Source organism: Oryctolagus cuniculus, chromosome 13, assembly GCF_964237555.1.
Source record: "Oryctolagus cuniculus chromosome 13, mOryCun1.1, whole genome shotgun sequence".
Lineage (NCBI taxonomy): Eukaryota > Metazoa > Chordata > Mammalia > Lagomorpha > Leporidae > Oryctolagus > Oryctolagus cuniculus.
The window spans coordinates 41,320,320-41,337,767 of NC_091444.1; the positions used below are offsets into that span (position 1 = coordinate 41,320,320).

At 49.5% G+C, this 17,448-nt stretch overlaps 1 protein-coding gene across 5 annotated transcripts in view; it reads right to left on the reverse strand.

Moving 5' to 3' along the window:
- Positions 1-4,404: 4,404 nt before the first annotated feature.
- The window catches only part of FAM171A1 (family with sequence similarity 171 member A1), a 148,679-nt gene continuing 135,635 nt past the window's right edge, over positions 4,405-17,448 (reverse strand). For all 5 annotated transcript variants that reach the window (XM_070055447.1, XM_002717428.5, XM_051821430.2 and 2 more), the window contains 3 exons: positions 10,801-10,917; positions 7,936-8,050; positions 4,405-7,351 (listed from right to left, as the gene is read on the reverse strand). In XM_070055447.1, the coding sequence (XP_069911548.1) occupies positions 5,662-7,351; positions 7,936-8,050; positions 10,801-10,917 (1,922 nt within the window). In that variant the 3' untranslated portion in view covers positions 4,405-5,661. The remainder of the gene's footprint in view (positions 7,352-7,935; positions 8,051-10,800; positions 10,918-17,448) is intronic.

Sequence of the window (17,448 nt, forward strand, 5' to 3'; positions counted from 1 at the left end):
GAACAAAGGTGATAATGACTTTAAACGAATCACTTCCTAATTAGTTCCTCCAGGCGATTTCTGGACCGTCATGTGCTGTCGGGTGCAATCCTGAGCCACTGCTCCTATCCACAGGAGCTTCCTGTATGCCTCTGGCCACAGCACTGCCACCAGCTCTTCCATACACAGCCTAGTTTCTTGTGTGTGTGTGGTTTTGTTTTTGTTGTTGTTGTTTTTTTTTTTTTTTTTTTTTTTTTTTTTTTGACAGGCAGAGTGGACAGTGAGAGAGAGAGACAGATAGAAAGGTCTTCCTTCGCCGCTGGTGCACCCTCCAATGGCCGCTGTGGCTGGCGCGCTGCGGCCGGCGCACCACACTGATCCGAAGGCAGGAGCCAGGTACTTATCCTGGTCTCCCATGGGGTGCGGGGCCAAGCATTTGGGCCATCCTCCACTGCCTTCCCGGGCCACAACAGAAAGCTCGCCTGGAAGAGGGGCAACCGGGACAGAATCCGGTGCCCCGACCGGGACTAGAACCCAGTGTGCTGGCGCCGCAAGGCGGAGGATTAGCCTAGTGAGCCATGGCGCCAGCCTCTTGTGTTTCTATTCAATGACAACTCATTTAATAGACGTTCTTTATACAGTGTATATTTAACATTTAATATGTTTAATTTATATAGTTAATATATAATACATATTGTCAATTCATTATCATTAAACTTACAGTCAACAGTCCTCTGAATTATGTTTGGATAAAGTTTACCTAACAGCCTGCTCAGGCTTAGGAATACCAGACGGCATTGCGACACCATGCTTGGAGACCGCTTGGACAGCACGATGGCCAACAGGAAGCACAGAGATGCAGACAGAGTGCAACAGGGACACACGTTTACAGGAGAGCTGAAACCAGAGGGCAGAGGCTCTCCTGGCTTGACTTCATGTGGGAACATGTATGTTGGGAAATTCAAATTTTTTTTTAAAGATCTATTTTATTTATTTGAAAGACAGAGTTACACAAAGGAGGGGGGTGGAGAGAGTCTTCCATCAGCTCACTCATTCCCCACAAGGCTACAATAGCCAGGGTGCTGGTGCCAGGCCAGGATGAAGCCAGGAGCCTGGAATTTCAGCTGCATCTCCCATGTAGGTGGCAGGGGCCCTGGTACTTGGCCATCTTCCACTGCTTTCCCAGGCACCTTAGCAGGGAGCTGGATTGGAAGTGCAGCAGCTGGAACCCAAACTGGTGCTCATATGGGATGCTGGCACTGCAGGCAGCGGCTTAACCCGCTATACCACATAACCTGCTGTACCACATAACCCGCTGTACCACAATGCTGCTCCTCAAATGTTTCCATGTTTCCTTCCTTCCTTCCTGTCAAGATTTAGTTATTTATTTGAAAGCCAGAGTTAGGAAGGGAAGGAGGGAGGGAGGGAGGAAGGGAGGGAGGGAGGGAGAGAGAGAATCTTCCAACTCCTGGTTTACTCCCTAAGTGGCCACAACAGCCAGGGTGGAGCCAGGCCAAAGCCAGGAACTTCATCAGGGTCCCCCATATGAGTGCAGGAGCCCAAGCACTTGGGCCATTCTCTGCTGCTTTCCCAGGCGCATTAGTAGGGACCTGGACTGCAAGTGGAGCAGCCAGGACACGAACTGGTGCCAATGTGGGATGCTGACCTCCCAGGTGGTGGCATTACCTGCTACGCCGCAGCACCGGCCCCAAATGTTTTATTATTTGGTGCATCTCCACAAATGGCTGCAAGACACAGTGAGTAGTGACCTTGAGGTTACAAATAAATTTTAGCAAGTAGGTGTATTTGTTATGGAGCCCACAAATCACTAGGGCCGACTGTACATTCTAGGATTCTTTGTGCTCTGAGGTTATTTACCTCTGTGGTTTCTACTGGGGAAAAAGGATCTGTGTTCCGCTGTGCATCTCTGCCTGGCTTCCCTGTGCAGCGATCTCTCCCGAGCTGCTCAGTATCGGCCACAATGCGAACATCTGGACCGTGAGAAGAGCAAAGTGCTACAAGTCAGGCCTTCATGTGATCTTTTAGATTTAAGCAAGTGATGAAGAAAACAATCATGCATACTGAATTTAAAGCAATATGACGCCTGGAGTGGTTACTTTGCAATAACACAAAAAACTGGGGAAGTTTTCTTCCCGCATTCAAACATGGCAGTGTGATTGAGCCAAGTGACTCCCTGACTGATCAGAGTTATGTTCTGACAGATACCTTCATTGTTCCAACTTCATCTTAATCATTACTGCAATAGAATACCAATATTCACACCAGAATCTCCCCCTTTTGTTCATCTCAACTTGACTCTGAGGAGAATCAACAAAGCCGTTCTTGGGGCCGGCGCTGTGGCGCAGTGGGTTAATGCCCTGGCCTGAAGTGTCAGCATCCCATATGGGCACCGGTTCAAATCCCAGCTGCTTCTCTTCCGATGCAGCTCTCTGCTATGGCGTGGGAGGGCAGTGGAGGATGGCCCGAGTGCTTGGGTCCCTGCACACATGCGGGAGACCTGGAGGAGGCTCCTGACTTTGGATTGTCGCAGCTCCGGCTGTTGCAGCCATCTGGGGAGGAACCAGCAGATGGAAGACCTCTCTCTCTGTCTCTACCTCTCTCTGCAGCTCTTTCAAATAAATAAGATAAACCTAAAAAAACACAAAGTTGTCTGTAAGAATCAATCATTAGAGGGAATTGACAATAGAGTATTCTGTATTTTATTATTATTTCTATGTTGTGTTCTATGCATCCTTTATTAGGAACATTTGCAAGTTAAATGCATTCATTTCCAGTGAGCTGGTTATCAAAATAGCACACAACTACCTCTAGCTGAGTGAACTCAATTACTTAACCACCAAGCCCCAATTTAGTTAGGAAGAACACATCTTCCTCATGAGATTTTGAGAACTGAATGCATTATTGTTCCCAATACATTGTTTGCTGGTAGGGACTCCTGGGCTTGGGCCCCTCTTTCCACCCATTTTCTTAGGACAGAACCAGGGGCTGATTCACCCCCAGCACAGCTGGGTTCCCACCCTGCCAGACAGGCCCCTGAGAGCTATCTGTCAGGATCCAAGTGGCTCTTTCCAGGCAGGTGAAAACTGACCGCTAGGTGGCATGAGCAAGAAGCCTTTGATGGCCCGGTCCTCCAGAACTGATTTGAAATACTGCACCATACTTAACCCTTGAAGCCTTCATCAAGCTAGAGAGAAGAAAAATGGGATGTTTCACGTCTGCAGCCACAGTGCTCTGTCCAGAGTTCCCGTCTGATGATCGGCGTCGGCAGCCTGAGAAACACGTTCATCCCCACAGGCCACCTCAGACAACTGAAAGAGGGGGAATGTTTCATCTTTGGCAACAGCACCTGCCCTGTCTTCCCCAGGCCTGCGGTGTGGCGTGACCGCTGTTGGCTACTCAGTACTTCTTATAAAGTATCTGGCTGACCCATGTATGTGTCGCCTAACAGAGTCGGAAGAGAGACCCCTCCTGACCCCCAGTCTTCATGCTGGATCCCGTGGCACTGGTGCCAACAGTTCAGGCTTCCCTGCTTTTCAGAGGTAACACACGTTCACTGAGGCTCTTCTGCAAAGTGGTAAAGCCGTGATCCCCCGGGCAGTAACTTAGGCAGAGCTGCAGAGGGCTGTGGGCACAGTACAGCAGGTGGTCTCCCAGCATCCCCCCACTCCCAGCCCCAATTCCATCACCAATGTCCAGCCAGTTATTCTTGAAGAGGCAGCTAAGTATCTCTGTTGAGGGAAGCTGACAAATAAATGCCTTTTCCCTGGGGCCTTGGCCAAGTTGGCCAGGTTTCACCTGTGCCACAGGTGAGACTGTTCATTCTTCCAATGAAAGGCCCCACGTGTTAGACAAACGGGCTCCCCAGCACCGAGTCCCATTCTCAGGGACTCCTGAAATCATTTCCCCGCTTAAAAGCCAAACACTAGACATCACCACCAGAGAATTAAAATAAGAAAAGTCAGCCTGATTAGTTTTCTGCCTGCACAGAATTCAGAAATGAAGATTTCATAAGGAAGCCGTCGACTGTAAACATGACCGGCTTAATTTAACTCAGCCAACCTGTTCTGCGTTCAGGAATCTGTGTTAATGGCTTAGATGAGCATACTCGTGTCATGCACCTGCGACGATGCTGGTCATTTTAACACGATCCTCTTGAAGCTGCTCCAGCTTCTTGTCAAGTGGGGACATCTCGCCTCACCTGAAACAGAACGAAACGTCACCTTGCGTCCTGGGGGAAAGCCAAGGCCAAGTGTATGTGAGGGCCTCGCACCACAGAGGGAACCCCTAGGAAGCCTGTGAGGTGGTCTCCACACACGCAGCAGGCACATTTCACACGGCCAGGGATCGGGTACCAAGTCTTGGCGATAATGACTCAGAATGAATTAAAATGACCACAAAACACTGTTTTGTTTTTTTTCTCTGTCTCCAGAGTTTATTGTGAATTTTCATTTTTGGATAACCAAGCAGCTCTTTAAGGAGAATGCAGAGAGGAGTCATTCTGGCACTTCTGGGTAGTACAGAAGGATCTTTCTAACACTCACATTCAGTCCACTTGCTCAGTCTTTGCTCTCGGGATTGCTGAGCAAGGTCAGCCCATGGGATTCCGGAGTTAATACGTAACCGTATATACAAACAGCCACTAAGACCCTCACGGCGGCAGGTGGCCTGAGGGACGGCGGCGGGGAGGGCGGCTCTACCTGGCCTCTCGCCTGTCTCGGCTGACAGAGCCCACGTGCCACGTGGCGACTGGCGAGCACACCTCCTGCAAGCGGGAATGCTGAGCACAAACGGCACTTGGCAGCATGCAGTTTAAAGGACAGGGGTTCCTTCCGTAACTGTATAAAATCTAGGCAGTTCAATCAAGAGGGTAGAGAAAAACAAAGAAAAGTGAGGGACTGTCTGTCGTCACTGTAAAAAAGGCACTTGGAGTTAATGGGACCAGGACTGAAGGACTCTTAGCGGACAGAAAGTTCAGTACGGTTTCATGACAAAGCCTGGGTGTTCAGAGACGACACTCAGGAGCTCCCGAGGAGAGACACTGCAACAGAACCGCTGAGCAGCAGAACGGGTTCAAATGAAGGAAGTAAATCTGCACAACCAAACGGTCTCACAAAAATCAACGCAAACCCCCAAACGAAACCTAAGCAATGCAAAACCTAAGCAAAGTTAGACAACGAAGCAGCGATGCATAGCTTTCCTTTGAGATAATGCCTACGCCTCGAGACACTAAGTGGCAACCTAACTTCTCAGTAAATAGCTTCACAGTAGCATCACGGTGATAAAACTGATTCAAGCAATGCAAAGAGTTTCATCTGTTCCCAGAACCCGAGGGAGAAATGAGGTGATCGGTAGAGCGCAGCGACATCACGTGTGGTTTTTCAGCGTCCCTGGGCGGTGGACACGTCCCGTCCGTCCACCACATGCACACGGGCTTCCAGCCGCCTGCCGGGAGGTGTGGCACCCATCGAGGTCATCCGGTGTTCTGAGCGGTAACTGTAATTCCTGTTGCACGTGGGCACCGCAAACAGAAATGCGGCGAGCGGTGAGCCTCCACTTCCCGCAGCTGCTGCGGGTCCACCTCCTCCCACACACAGGTAGGCGCTTCCACAAGAAAGGATATTTGGCAATTTTAAATTCCACGGTTGGCAGCTCTGAGGCAGCTCACTTTATGTTAAATGCCATCAGGGGTCTCTCCTCCCGTTTCTGCCAGGGGCTTTTCTTGTCTTCTCCTTGGTCGTCGTCCTCGTCTTCATCGTCATCGTCGTCGTGAGCGGACCTTCTAGGGTGGGGGCTGGCCAGCGGCTCGGACGGACCGTCGGCAGTTCGTTTGGTGGTCTCCTCCTGCAGGCTGGGCAGCTGGCCCCCGCTGCGCCGGCTGGGCCCCTCCAGCAAGCACCGCAGCGCGCTGTCCTCGGGGGTGCACACCGTGGTCCCACCCTCGCTGCCGCTCTGCTCCATGTCGTCCAAGTACACGAGCTGCGTGTAGGCGCTGCTGTCTTGGGCGCGGGGCTCTTTCTGCGGATGCTCCTGCACGGGCGGGTGGTTCTGTGGGAGAGACAAAGGGTCTCCCCTTCCCTTCCGGGCCGATTTTGGTTCGTTCATGTCCACGCCAGAGTCTAAGCTGGCGTCGTTACTTCCGTTCCTTCCAGCTCTTTGGAGATCAATGTAAGAATGTCTAACATGAGCGTTGGACCTGCCGTCCAGGGAGACGAACCACGCCCGGGGGTGTGGGAGCGGCTTCCCGCCGCCCAGCTCCATCAGCGCCTTCTCGGTCAGGAGCTGCACCTCGCTGTTCATCTGCGCCAAAGCCGCGTCGTTCAGGGATGCCGGGATGGACAGTGACTCGGACATGGCCGCGTTCTGAGGGCTCCATTCCCGGGTTCCTGCCTCCTGCAGGTGCTGCTGTGAGATGGCCTGGGAAGACAAGGGCTGGCCCTGCATCTGAGAGGCCGCGTGCGGGAAGATGCCCGCGTGCGGGTTGGAGAGCTCAGCCTGCAGCCGTTCGATTTCCAGCTGCGGGTCGGCTGGCACCACCAGAGGCTGGCTGACGTAGGGATGGTCCCCGGGCAGCTTCATGTAATGTGCAGGGATGACCAAGGCGGGCAGCACTTTCCTGTACACGCTGTCATTGACCTGGTCCACGGAACTGCAGCAGATCAGCTGGCCAGGCCGCGGGAAAGACGTGGGTCTCTCCAGGTGATCCACCGATCGCGACATCATACATTCAGTGGGTCTGCGATCCAGCAGCTGCTCTTTCTCAGGAGACGAGGGCGGGGGGTACATGTGCTCCTGAATGGCCAGCTTGCTTCCTGTGGACGCTGCACCCTCTCGGTCCTGCTTCTCAAATAAAGGCTGGGAGAGCATGGCCTTGTAGCTACCCCGGTAGTCCTCGTGGCCAGGGGACTCGTAGCCATCCCTCTCCGCGGGTTTCCTGGCCTTTAAGGGGAAGATCTCCGCAGACTTCTGATGGTCCTTCCCCAGGGTCCCGCCGGGCGTCAGGTTATCCAAGGAGATCTGGCTTTTCTCCTCCTCCTTGTGAGAGAGCAGCTCCTCCCGGGAGCTGAACTCCTGCGAGGTGCTGTAGGAGAGCTTCAGCATGGGCGTGTGCAGGTCCCCCTCGCCGCCGGGAGACACCATGTCCAGGGGAACCCCACTCCTCCGCTCCTGCACACCCGGGGCCTCGGGGCGGCCGTGGCTGGCCACAGACAGCGGCCCGGGGAAGTCAGACGCCCGCCGAGAGAACAGCAAGTTGATGTGCGACATGGACGTGGCCTGGTCCCTTTTGGAACTCTCCAGGGCCGCTGGCAGCTGCAGTTTTCTGTGGTGCTGACGAGGCTTCAGGCACTTCCTCCTGTGACCAAAGACACAGAGCAAGCGCAGCGATTACAGAGGTGCTCACGATGGGAAGGCTTCCAGTGAGAACAACACAACTAGTCAGCGGCCGGAAGCCTCCTCACCCCACTCCCTTGTCTTAACCCAGAGCAGCGTCATCCAGGGACTTCACTCTCAGGCTTTCGTCTGCACAGCCAAGTTATTCATTCAGAAGGAGTCACCCGAGAGTTGACAACCAACGTTCTGGCAAACCGAACAGGCTCGGCATCCGAACGAGAATATCTCCGCCTTGCCCTGCAGAGTATCGTCTCTTAGCCAGTGTTCAGGAATATTCCAAATGCCTCATATGGAGACGGTCAACTCTTTTTTTCCTAACTCCCCTTCTAAGCAACGTTGTCTACGGCATGCCTTACATGTCCTGTTTGCTCATTTTCAACTTAGATCACAAATTTGAGGTCATGATATAATTTCACAAGCAGAAAAATAGCTCAATTTAGAAAAAGAAAAGGAGAAAAAAAGACCTCCATATCAATGCTTCCAAACATCAATTGCAGAAGAAATTCTAAATTAAAAAGAGATATTGCCAAAAAGGTAGCACTTTACCTGCAATAATATAAAAGGAGACACAGCAAAACCAAAAGTATGAAAGCCATTCCTCCTAAAATGGCCAAAAGAAACACCGTGTGATACGTGGTTATGTCCTGTGTTACAACGGGACCTAGAAGGTCAGAAAATGGCATTTTAGATGTTTGAATACCTTTAAATAAAAAGAGGGATAATTAATTGAGAACGTCATGTCTTTTTCTTACTCTTCCTGGCTGAGGCACAGGCAGTGGCCTGATGAAAACACCCTTAGAAAGATGTGCTTCCTGCTCTACCATTTCACTCACGATCAACACAACTACCAGGAGGCCTCCACAAAGGCCAGGAGCACCCGGCGGTGTCAGGAGGACCTCCTGGGCTGAGAGGGGGGCCTCACCAGTAGCATGGTCAGGGTTCCAGATGCGTGACTTCTTAATAAAAGAAAAGGAATGCATGATAATATAACAAGTGGACTCCTATGCTCAGAGACATGGCCTGTCTATCTGAGAATTTTACACTGCAATGAAAAAAAAAAACCCCACCATTTTTGCTTTTGCTGCGCAGTCAATCATGATTGAGAGCTCTCTGCCTAAATCAATCAATCTAAATGTACAGCCTACATTCACCATTTTAAAGAGCCAACAACTTGTTACAGGGTGTCAAGCCTCACTAAATGCTTTCCATTTCCACTAAAATGTTCTAGAATGGCCAACCTCAGGTAGCCTTGACCTTTTCAGAACTTAAAGTAAAGTTACTAGAGATTAAAACATTTTCCTTTTAATTTACATTATAAAGCACCCCCAGAAGTATGAGTTTACCTCATACTCTTCAGGTTCAGTAAGAGTACAAATCTCCCTTAATGTTATTGACAACAGATCAGCAATAGCTAAAACCTTCCTAAAATTACAACATTTCGGCACCTGTTGCTGGCCAGGTGGCCTAGCAGCGCCCCTGAGTGTGGGAAGGAATGAGCTATGGTTTCACATTATTGCCGAGTAGCAGAATGCCGATCAACGAACACCATTGGTTTATTTTTTTATTCTTGATAGTTTGAGAGAGATTTCTTTTAAAAACCATTTAAAAGAGATACATCCCTTAATTTAAGAGCTAGATAAACCCAAGGGAATTTACCAGTGTTCTTTTTAAATAGTGACATCACCTAAGTCCAAAAAGTAGCACCCTTCCCTCCCAGATATAATTACCTTCAATGGTGTGAGGATGGGGTTAATGCTTACAAAAGCTCAAAACTAACTGATGACTCTGTCTCTCTGTATCACCTTAGTCCTTCAGAGAAACAAGACAAAGGCAAGGCCTTGTCAGGAGTCACCAAGAAACCAGGGGTTAAAAAAAAAAGCTTTTCTAAAAAACTGAAGTTTGGTCCTTTAAGAACTCAAAATGTTATTATTTTAACCTCTGCCAATAGAACTCTGCATAAAAGTCGCAGCCATACTTCACTTTATTTAAAACAAAAGAATTAAAGAACAAAATCCTGATTGTTTTCCTGTTGCTTTTGGGTTCATGAAAGCACAGCATCACTGTGATTTGTCTTAGCAAAGTAATGGCTGTGAGGTGGCCAACATGTGCGCTGAGCCTGCTGTTGACAGCTTTGAGTTTCTCCTTCCAGGAAGCTCCCAGGAGACCTGCGGCTGGCAGCTCCTCCCTCCCTCTTTACCGGAGCTTGTATTAATCCGTCACACAATGGGGAAATGGACGGGCACAGTTGTTTGAAATGTATCAAAAATAAAAGTTCACTGTTGGGCATGCGCTTTGCAGCCTCTAATCTGGTCCTTGTAGAATTTCCCTTCCTTCCCTCCCTCCCTCCTCTTAGTCACAGATATTTCAGATGCTGAGAATGGAGCATTTCTGTACCTGGCTCATGCTTATAACAGTGCCAGAACAATGCTGTCAGGGGATATACATACTCTTAAAACACAGATGTGAAGTGTAACTTTTCTCAGTGTGAGAATCTAAAGTCAACGTGACAGATTTTTCCACACCCTTCCAGGAATGGCTTCCATCAAAGTAGTTGCTCTGGGAGTCTGAGTGTTAATTCCAGCGATAATTCCACTGCTGAAATATCCTGAACTTTCATTTTGGAACTGCCTTCATGGTTAATTTATGAGAGACACTTTTTAATCACAGCACATTCTGACTTAGCTGAATCCCGATGTTATACACCAGACTTGGATGTGCATGACTTTTAAATGTGAAAAAAAAAAATTCAAAAGCTCCCTCTGAGCATAAAGATTTGCCACTGATGAAGAGATCTGAACGGCTTCCCAAGCAACAAAAGCCATTGCTGGAAATCATTCTCCTGAGATGACTGCTTTGAAATCAATAATTCTGGAATACTCATTGGGTGTAGTTTAGTCAAGTAAGCTTTTAGTCAACCTGGAAAGGTATGAGTTAATTCGCATATACCAAACGGATATTATTATTTTGCATAGAAAGCAGTCGGTCTGCTGTTAAGCCTTTTTGGAAATGCCACATCGAGTTTTTGTCCAAGAACTCTCTGCGAGTTCCTCTGTTGAGTGCCTTCCCCTATACGTTTGCTCACACCAGGCCACAGCTGTTTCAGGAATTAGGGAGGAGGTCCTGGCCGCCTCCGTGGGCTTTTGAATAAGAATTCCCTGTGGCAGCTGTCTGAGCAAAACAGGGACATGAGACAAGACTATTTTCTATGCATTATTCTCATCTCAGATGGGAGAGTTCCAATCCCAACTCTTCCACTGGCACCAAATACCTTTTTCCCTCATTTGCCTTCCAGACTTTGGACCATTTTTGAGTAAGACATGCTCTGTCTGCTCAATGAAAAGCATACTTAGCCCGTGCCCTCACAGAAACCAATCCCCAGCATCGCGAGGGCGAGGGTTGGCTTCGTGTTACCTGGGACGGGAGGAGACATGGCTGCCACCCAGTAGCCCAGCTGGGGGGCGATGTACGTCCACGTCAGCTGGCTGCCCTCCTGGTGCACCAGGCCCAGACCGCTCTTCAGCCACGTTCCTGTGAGATTCAGAAAAGAACTTCAGTGACACGCCGGCTAGACTCCTGTGCAAGGCTTAAGTACGCTGTTCAAACCACCTTAAATGCCAGGTCCGTAACCCACCAGATAGCCCATGTAGCCAGATGGTCAACCAGGGACTGTTCGTAGCTTTCTGCGGAAATTCAATTGCCCATCAGGGACAAGGTGAACAACTTTGGTTTTCCTTTGTCTTCTCAATTAAATTACTTCTAGCCACTTCATCAGACATTCAGACATTTCTTTTCCAATCACAGAAAATTTCAGTAGAAGTCTTTGGAGTTTCGGAATAGAATAAAGGCAGGGTGACAGGGGCTGGTGGATGTGAAAGAAAAAAGGAGGGGCGCGTGGTTGGATCCAGCACCGTTTACACTCTTTATCCTCTAGCAAACAAGTAAATTTCCTGTCCCGAATCACAGACCAGTGATGTCACAAGTGCTTAGGGATGCTTTTTAAATAGACAGACTCCTTGAACCCATCTTTGCAAATTCAGACCCAGTAAGTCTTCCAGTTGGTCCTGATGCTGGGAAACACCAAAAAAAGTCCGGTCTCTGCACTATCGCCAGTTGTAACCGCAACTAGAATCAAACGTGAACGAGTACCTGCTGCGTACTGGTCCCAGCATATGCGTTTTACATATTATCTGTAACTCTCAAAGCAGCCCTCCAGAGGGAGGCTTTTTTTCCTTTTTGGATGAGGACGTTGAGAACTGGCAAGCGAGTACATTTCCCAAGGCCTCTTGGTGGTAGAGAGCAGAGTGGGAATGGAAGCTAGGCCTGTCTGATCTCAGGATGGGTGCTTCCTTCTGCTGTGCCAGGTGGTGTTTCCTGCACACCCTCCAGCGTTCGACTACACTGCAGTCTAGGAGCAGACCCATGGAGGAAGGTTCACTTGCCCACGGCAGTCAGGCTGCTCCTCTCACTTATCTGCAGAGGATCCTGCTCTGAGGCCTGTGATGACGGCAGTTGTAGACAGACAGCAAGGGAGAGGTGGGTTCAGCCTTCTAGGGGCTTTTGCGCACCCAGTCAGACCCACGGGTTCAGAGCCCTTGGCTGTATATAAGGGCTTCTGGCTCCTATTATCACCCATGGAAGAAATAGCCATTGGTGGCACTCAAGGCTTACGTGGACCACACACGAACCAAATGTGACCCTTGGTCTCCAAATGCTTGCCCTTCCTAGGTACACATATCACTGAGTTGACAATTGGGGGATTTTTTTTTCTGCCCTTGAAGAAAAAAACAATATTCATGCTGCTGGTAGGCCCCACTGGTTGCCATGGCAACATTCAAATGCAGTGGGTGGGAAGGTGCCCAAGGTAGTGCCTCTCATGCAATGGCCCCTCCTCCGCTGCTCCAGCAGCAGCTACACAAAGGGGAAGGTGGGAGAAGCAGGCACCGGCAATGGCTTTGCACCTCCTGGCCTTCCCATGCAACACACCAGGTCACAGCGCTGATATCCATGCAAGGTAGGGAGACAAGTGAAAGGTCTCTAAAATGATTATGAGATTGGGGATGCACAATTCAGATTCATGTCCTGAGGTGCACCAACGCAGCGACTGCTCAGCAGGTGAGAGAGTCACTTAATTCTACAGGGCTACTGAGCAAACAGACAGAAGGCATCTGACACAGCAGGGAAGAGGGGTTCTGGGCTGGTGGAGGAGAACGGATCGTTTGCCGTGACTTCCATCCCTCTCCCCGACTGCGGTCCCCTCCCGTTCACAGCTCATGACTTGCATACCACATCCACCCCCACACGCACTCCCACAATAGCAGTGCTGTCAGGACTGTGCATCAGCCAGGAAGACGCCGTGCATTCTCTGGCTTGCAGTTCCCCCCAGATTAGAGTCTTGAGTCACTGCTCTTCAAATGGAGCGGGCACCAGGTTGGCCTAAACAGGACCCAGAGGATAAGGGCTCCAAGCAGAGTCCCAATTCCCATTCATTCATGAGAAAGTCACCCATTTTTATCCTTAAGTAGCCTTTGCCTTTTACGGAGTAAGAACATCAATTGAAACAATTTAAAAATACTGCCACACTACATCCAGGCAAGCGAAGTGGGGGGACACACATTCACCATCCCTCCCCCCCGACCCAGCTAACAAGCTCCTGAGGCCAGCCTGCAGGACCCACAGTCTGGCAGTGGTGCTGGTGGAAGCCAGAGAAGAAGAGGCAGCAGCCTGGGGAGTAGAGTGAGGAGACAGTACCAGGTGGGGGCAGGGAAGGCTTTGGGATGAGTTTAGCTTGGACAAACAAGCAAGACTGGCCAGTTGCGGGAGAGGCCAGGGAGGGAGCATGGAGAAAGAAGAGTGTGCTGTAGGCACAGGGAATGGAGGCCGGGAGGAGTGGGAGCGCTAGGATGGAGGGACACCCAGAATGAACAGGAGCGAGTGGGTACCGGGGCTGGCAAGGCGATCGGCGCCTACGGGGGAAAGGCTTCGAATGCCGTCAGCACTGGGAGGTCACGGGGGACTGTATGCAAAGGCCCAACAAGGCTGGTGCTTTCAGCCCACCTGCCCCTCCGCTGCCCCTCCTCCTCAGTGTTTGCTGGGCCACTGTTCACAAAACACGTTTGTGGCTCCAAGGGCAGATAGTTTTTTTCTCTTCCAGAAACCTACTGTCTCTCTGGACTTGAATGGCGCCTTCTAGTATGTATGAATCTTGCAGGTCTCAGCACCCCCAGGGCAAGTGTTATGGCATCACCACTTTCCCCAAAACACAGCTGCCTCACGGAGCTAACCTGTTGCTCTAACTCTTACCTCTTCCACTAGGTTGCAAGCTACTGTGAATGTGGGCAGGTGTCTTGTATTCCTTTTGCCTTCTTCTCAGCACCTACATGGACCCACAGATGGGTGACAGCTAGGGGCATAGACCAAAAGTAACACCAGGTGGCCCTCTGTGAGAAGCGGCATGTAGTCAGCAGGAACACTGACCCTGCGGCAGTGTGCTGGCTTTGGGATGCTGCTCTTCCAAACCACAGGGAACAAGGCCAGCTGGGGAAGAGCCCCTTGCTTTAGCCCACGATTTCTGTAAAATGCACGCCTACCCAGTGACTCAAGTGTGACACTGTTTTGGGATTCAACCATCGTGCCGTTACAGGCAAAGGCATTTCCAAGCTTTCTGTGTTTTGTAGGAGGAAATAAACTACAGGGATTCTAAGGATTAATGGATTGTGCACTAGCAGCATATATATGCTTCTCATTCTGGGAATCCTGATGATCCTGTGGGATCGGGCAGTTTCCCCACCTGAGCAGCAGACACTCACAAGAGACACTGCTGTGCCCGTGGCTGGGGCTCTGGGCTAGGACTCTTCAGTGTGATCCAGACAGCAGAGCAAACCTCTGTGAAGTGCTATCTGTGACTGCTGGCAAGATCCACCAGGGTGCTGACAGGGGCACTCTTGTCACGTGTGGTGACCTTGGGCATCGCTCAGATGGAACGGGGCAGGGACTGGGCTATTCCTGCTGTGTGGACGAAAGCAAGCTCCAGCTGCAAGGGCCTCTTGCTTGCTCTTCTCCAGCCGGCGCACCTACCATCTGGATGCTCCAGGGGCAGCACACACGCCCAGAGGTTGAACTTCTCTCTTCTGTGGCCCAGACCGAGTAGCCCCTTATGTGCTACCAGCTCCCTGCAAAGCTGCTTCCTCAGACCACCTCCTTCTGGAGTTCTCTTTCTGCCCCTCCTCATCTCCTCCCAGCTTCTTCCTATCACTTCCTTCGTGGCGCTCAAGGTCTAGACATGCAGAGCCCCCGGGGGGGCCCTGGTGAAGGTAGGCAGGCAGCAGCCTGTTCTTCCTCCTGCCCTGCTCCACTGGCCCTCGCCAGGCTTCTTCCTGCAAAAGCATCCCAGCTACAGCTGCACTGACCAGGCTGCCCATGAGTATCTCAGGAGTTGGCTGAGTCATGACATGCGCCTCTTTGCTCTGACCAAGGCAGGTGGCCGTGTCTATTACTGGGACTACATGTGTGTAATGATTATATGGTGATCTCTCTGGTAGCAGCAAGAATGAAATTTTGCATTATAGAAACTTCTAGATCATCAAATAGTTTTTAAAGCACTTGAACTCTCCTTAATTGAATTGCTAATTTTTAAAAATTTACTTAAAGAAAGGTAGACAGAGAGAGAGAGAGAGAGAGAGAGATCTCCATCTGCTGGTTCATGCCCCAAATGCTTACAACCGTCAGGGCTGGGCCAGACCAAATTCAGGGTCCAGGAATTCAATCCGGGTTTCCCATGTGAGTGGCAGGGACCTAACTACTTGAGCCATCACCTGCTGCCTTCCAGGGTCTGGGTTAGCAGGAAGCTGGAATCAGGAGTGGAGCCAGTACCTGAACTCAGGCCTCTAGTATGGTTTGCAGGAGTCCCAAGAGTGCTTTAACGGCCAGGCCACACTCCTGCCTCTTTAATGGAATTTAAGCAGAGCTAATGTATGAAACATAAAAGGGAGGTTTCTCTGTGTGAAGGTAAGAGAAGTCCTCACTCACAGAAAATCCCAGGACACGTCCTAAACATAGTCTGGAATCTGTCACAATTTGTAAAGGTGGTTCTATAAAAACACTAAAGAGCATCCCTTACTTTTGGTTCACAGAAGTGAACACAATTTTTACTTTTCTTGATGAGTTAAGGTCATGATTATGGTCAGGGACAGCAGGTGCCTACTGAGGACTATAAAATTGTTTGCTTTTCAGCTAAAGTGGTCTATCCACCCTCACATGTGTTTCCCTTTGCCTTCTCTCTCATAGCTTGCTGTCATCAGCATCCTGCTACCAGCTCAGCTCCTTATCACCACCAGCCTGGACAACTTCCCAGCTGTGGCAGCTTGCTACCGGGAAACAGGGAGTGCACCTTGAGGAAACTGTGCTTGGAAGGGCGCACACAGGCAGTGAGAGGAACAGAACAAAGCAGCAGCCTCTGCAATGTTCTGAATCCTGAATTCAGGATTTTTTTTGTCTGAATTATCCTCAGACTTAAGCCTTATACAACGAGAAGACTCAGAGATAGTTTCAAGAATAATTAATTTGTTGAGATATCTTCCTGATCTTTTGAAAATGACTTAGTTATATATTCAGCTGGCAAGGTTCAGTGTTTATAAAGCACTGAGAGTTCTTAATTTAGAAGCTGCATTTGACTACAATGATTATCACATGCAATAATTGACAGGCAGGAAGAGATACGCCTTCTGCTCGCCTGTAAGATCTGATGGGGTCTCCTAGCAATCACCAAGGGTGCGGTTTTTGTGCTTGGTTACCAAGCAATACTGAAGTTGCCTTTTATGAGCAACATATAAAGAATAGAGAGATCAAGAGACTTAAAAATAGCTCCCAAAAGGGAAACGAACCCTGACATGTAGAAAAGGTCCTCAAACCCAATGTCTAAATACAAACTCAGGAGTTCAGGTTTCCTTTGCTCTTTGGTCCTGGCATGCTCACTGCACCTGGAAACCCTCCTCAGCAGCCAGAATGCCTCAACTCGCATTTGGAAATAAGCAGAAAGGCCTGATATTACTCACACTACAGATTCTGAATAGCAAACTGCAAGTAAAGACTCGGACTTTGTTACGCACTCAAGGCGGCGCTTTGCACACAGATGAACACATGTCGCTGCTCGCACACTGCGATCCGGTACCATGTCAGACCTCAGGATACACGGCAGATAAATACCACCTGGTGACTTCCTACTTATCAATTCTGGCTTTGCTACTTTCTAGCTGTGTGGACTGAGGATGTGGCAAAGAAGGGAACCACACTGATGACAGCATGGAACCCCCTGGAGCCACCTGCCTTTTTCACATAAACAATAAATGGCCTTATCATTTAAACATTTTTTGTAGCTGATATATTCTAATGCATATATTTTCCTTGGAAGACGCTATGAAGAAATTCCATAGAAAATCCTTACTCAAAAAGTCCTAACAACAACTAGGTGATTATTCATGTTGAAATCTAGCCATTTCTACTCCTGCATCTGAATTTTCATTGAAACATCTGGGAATACTTATAATGAACACTGAGGTCACCTGGGCTGATGCAGGCATGGACTTCAACAGCAGGAACCTACTGTCATCTTGCCTCTCAGCTGACGCCCCAGGCCATCCAGCTATCCTTGCCTGAGCTATGGTGGGCCTGCTGAGTGTTCACGTGGAGTCAGCATTCGGTTGTTTAAGGAACGCTCTTCTTAACAAGAACGTAGTCTCACACCCATAGCAAGCTGCTCTTTCTCTGTTCCTCGTCATCCTTACAGATCATTACACATACCAACTTTCTTTAGAAACCAGGAGACTTACTTTCATGGTTTTCATCTGCATTACCTCAAGCTACAGCCTCTACTATAATTTTCTACCACCTATATGAGCATACTGAAAAAGTTCATGGAAAATGCAATTAAGAGATAAGTTTATCGGGTGAGAATTGGGGCTAGTGGTTAAGACTCCTGCATTCCATAACAGAGTACCTCGACTCAGTACTGGCTCTGTTTCTCACTTGCAGTTCTCTGCCCATGCAGATCCTGGGAGAGTTTTT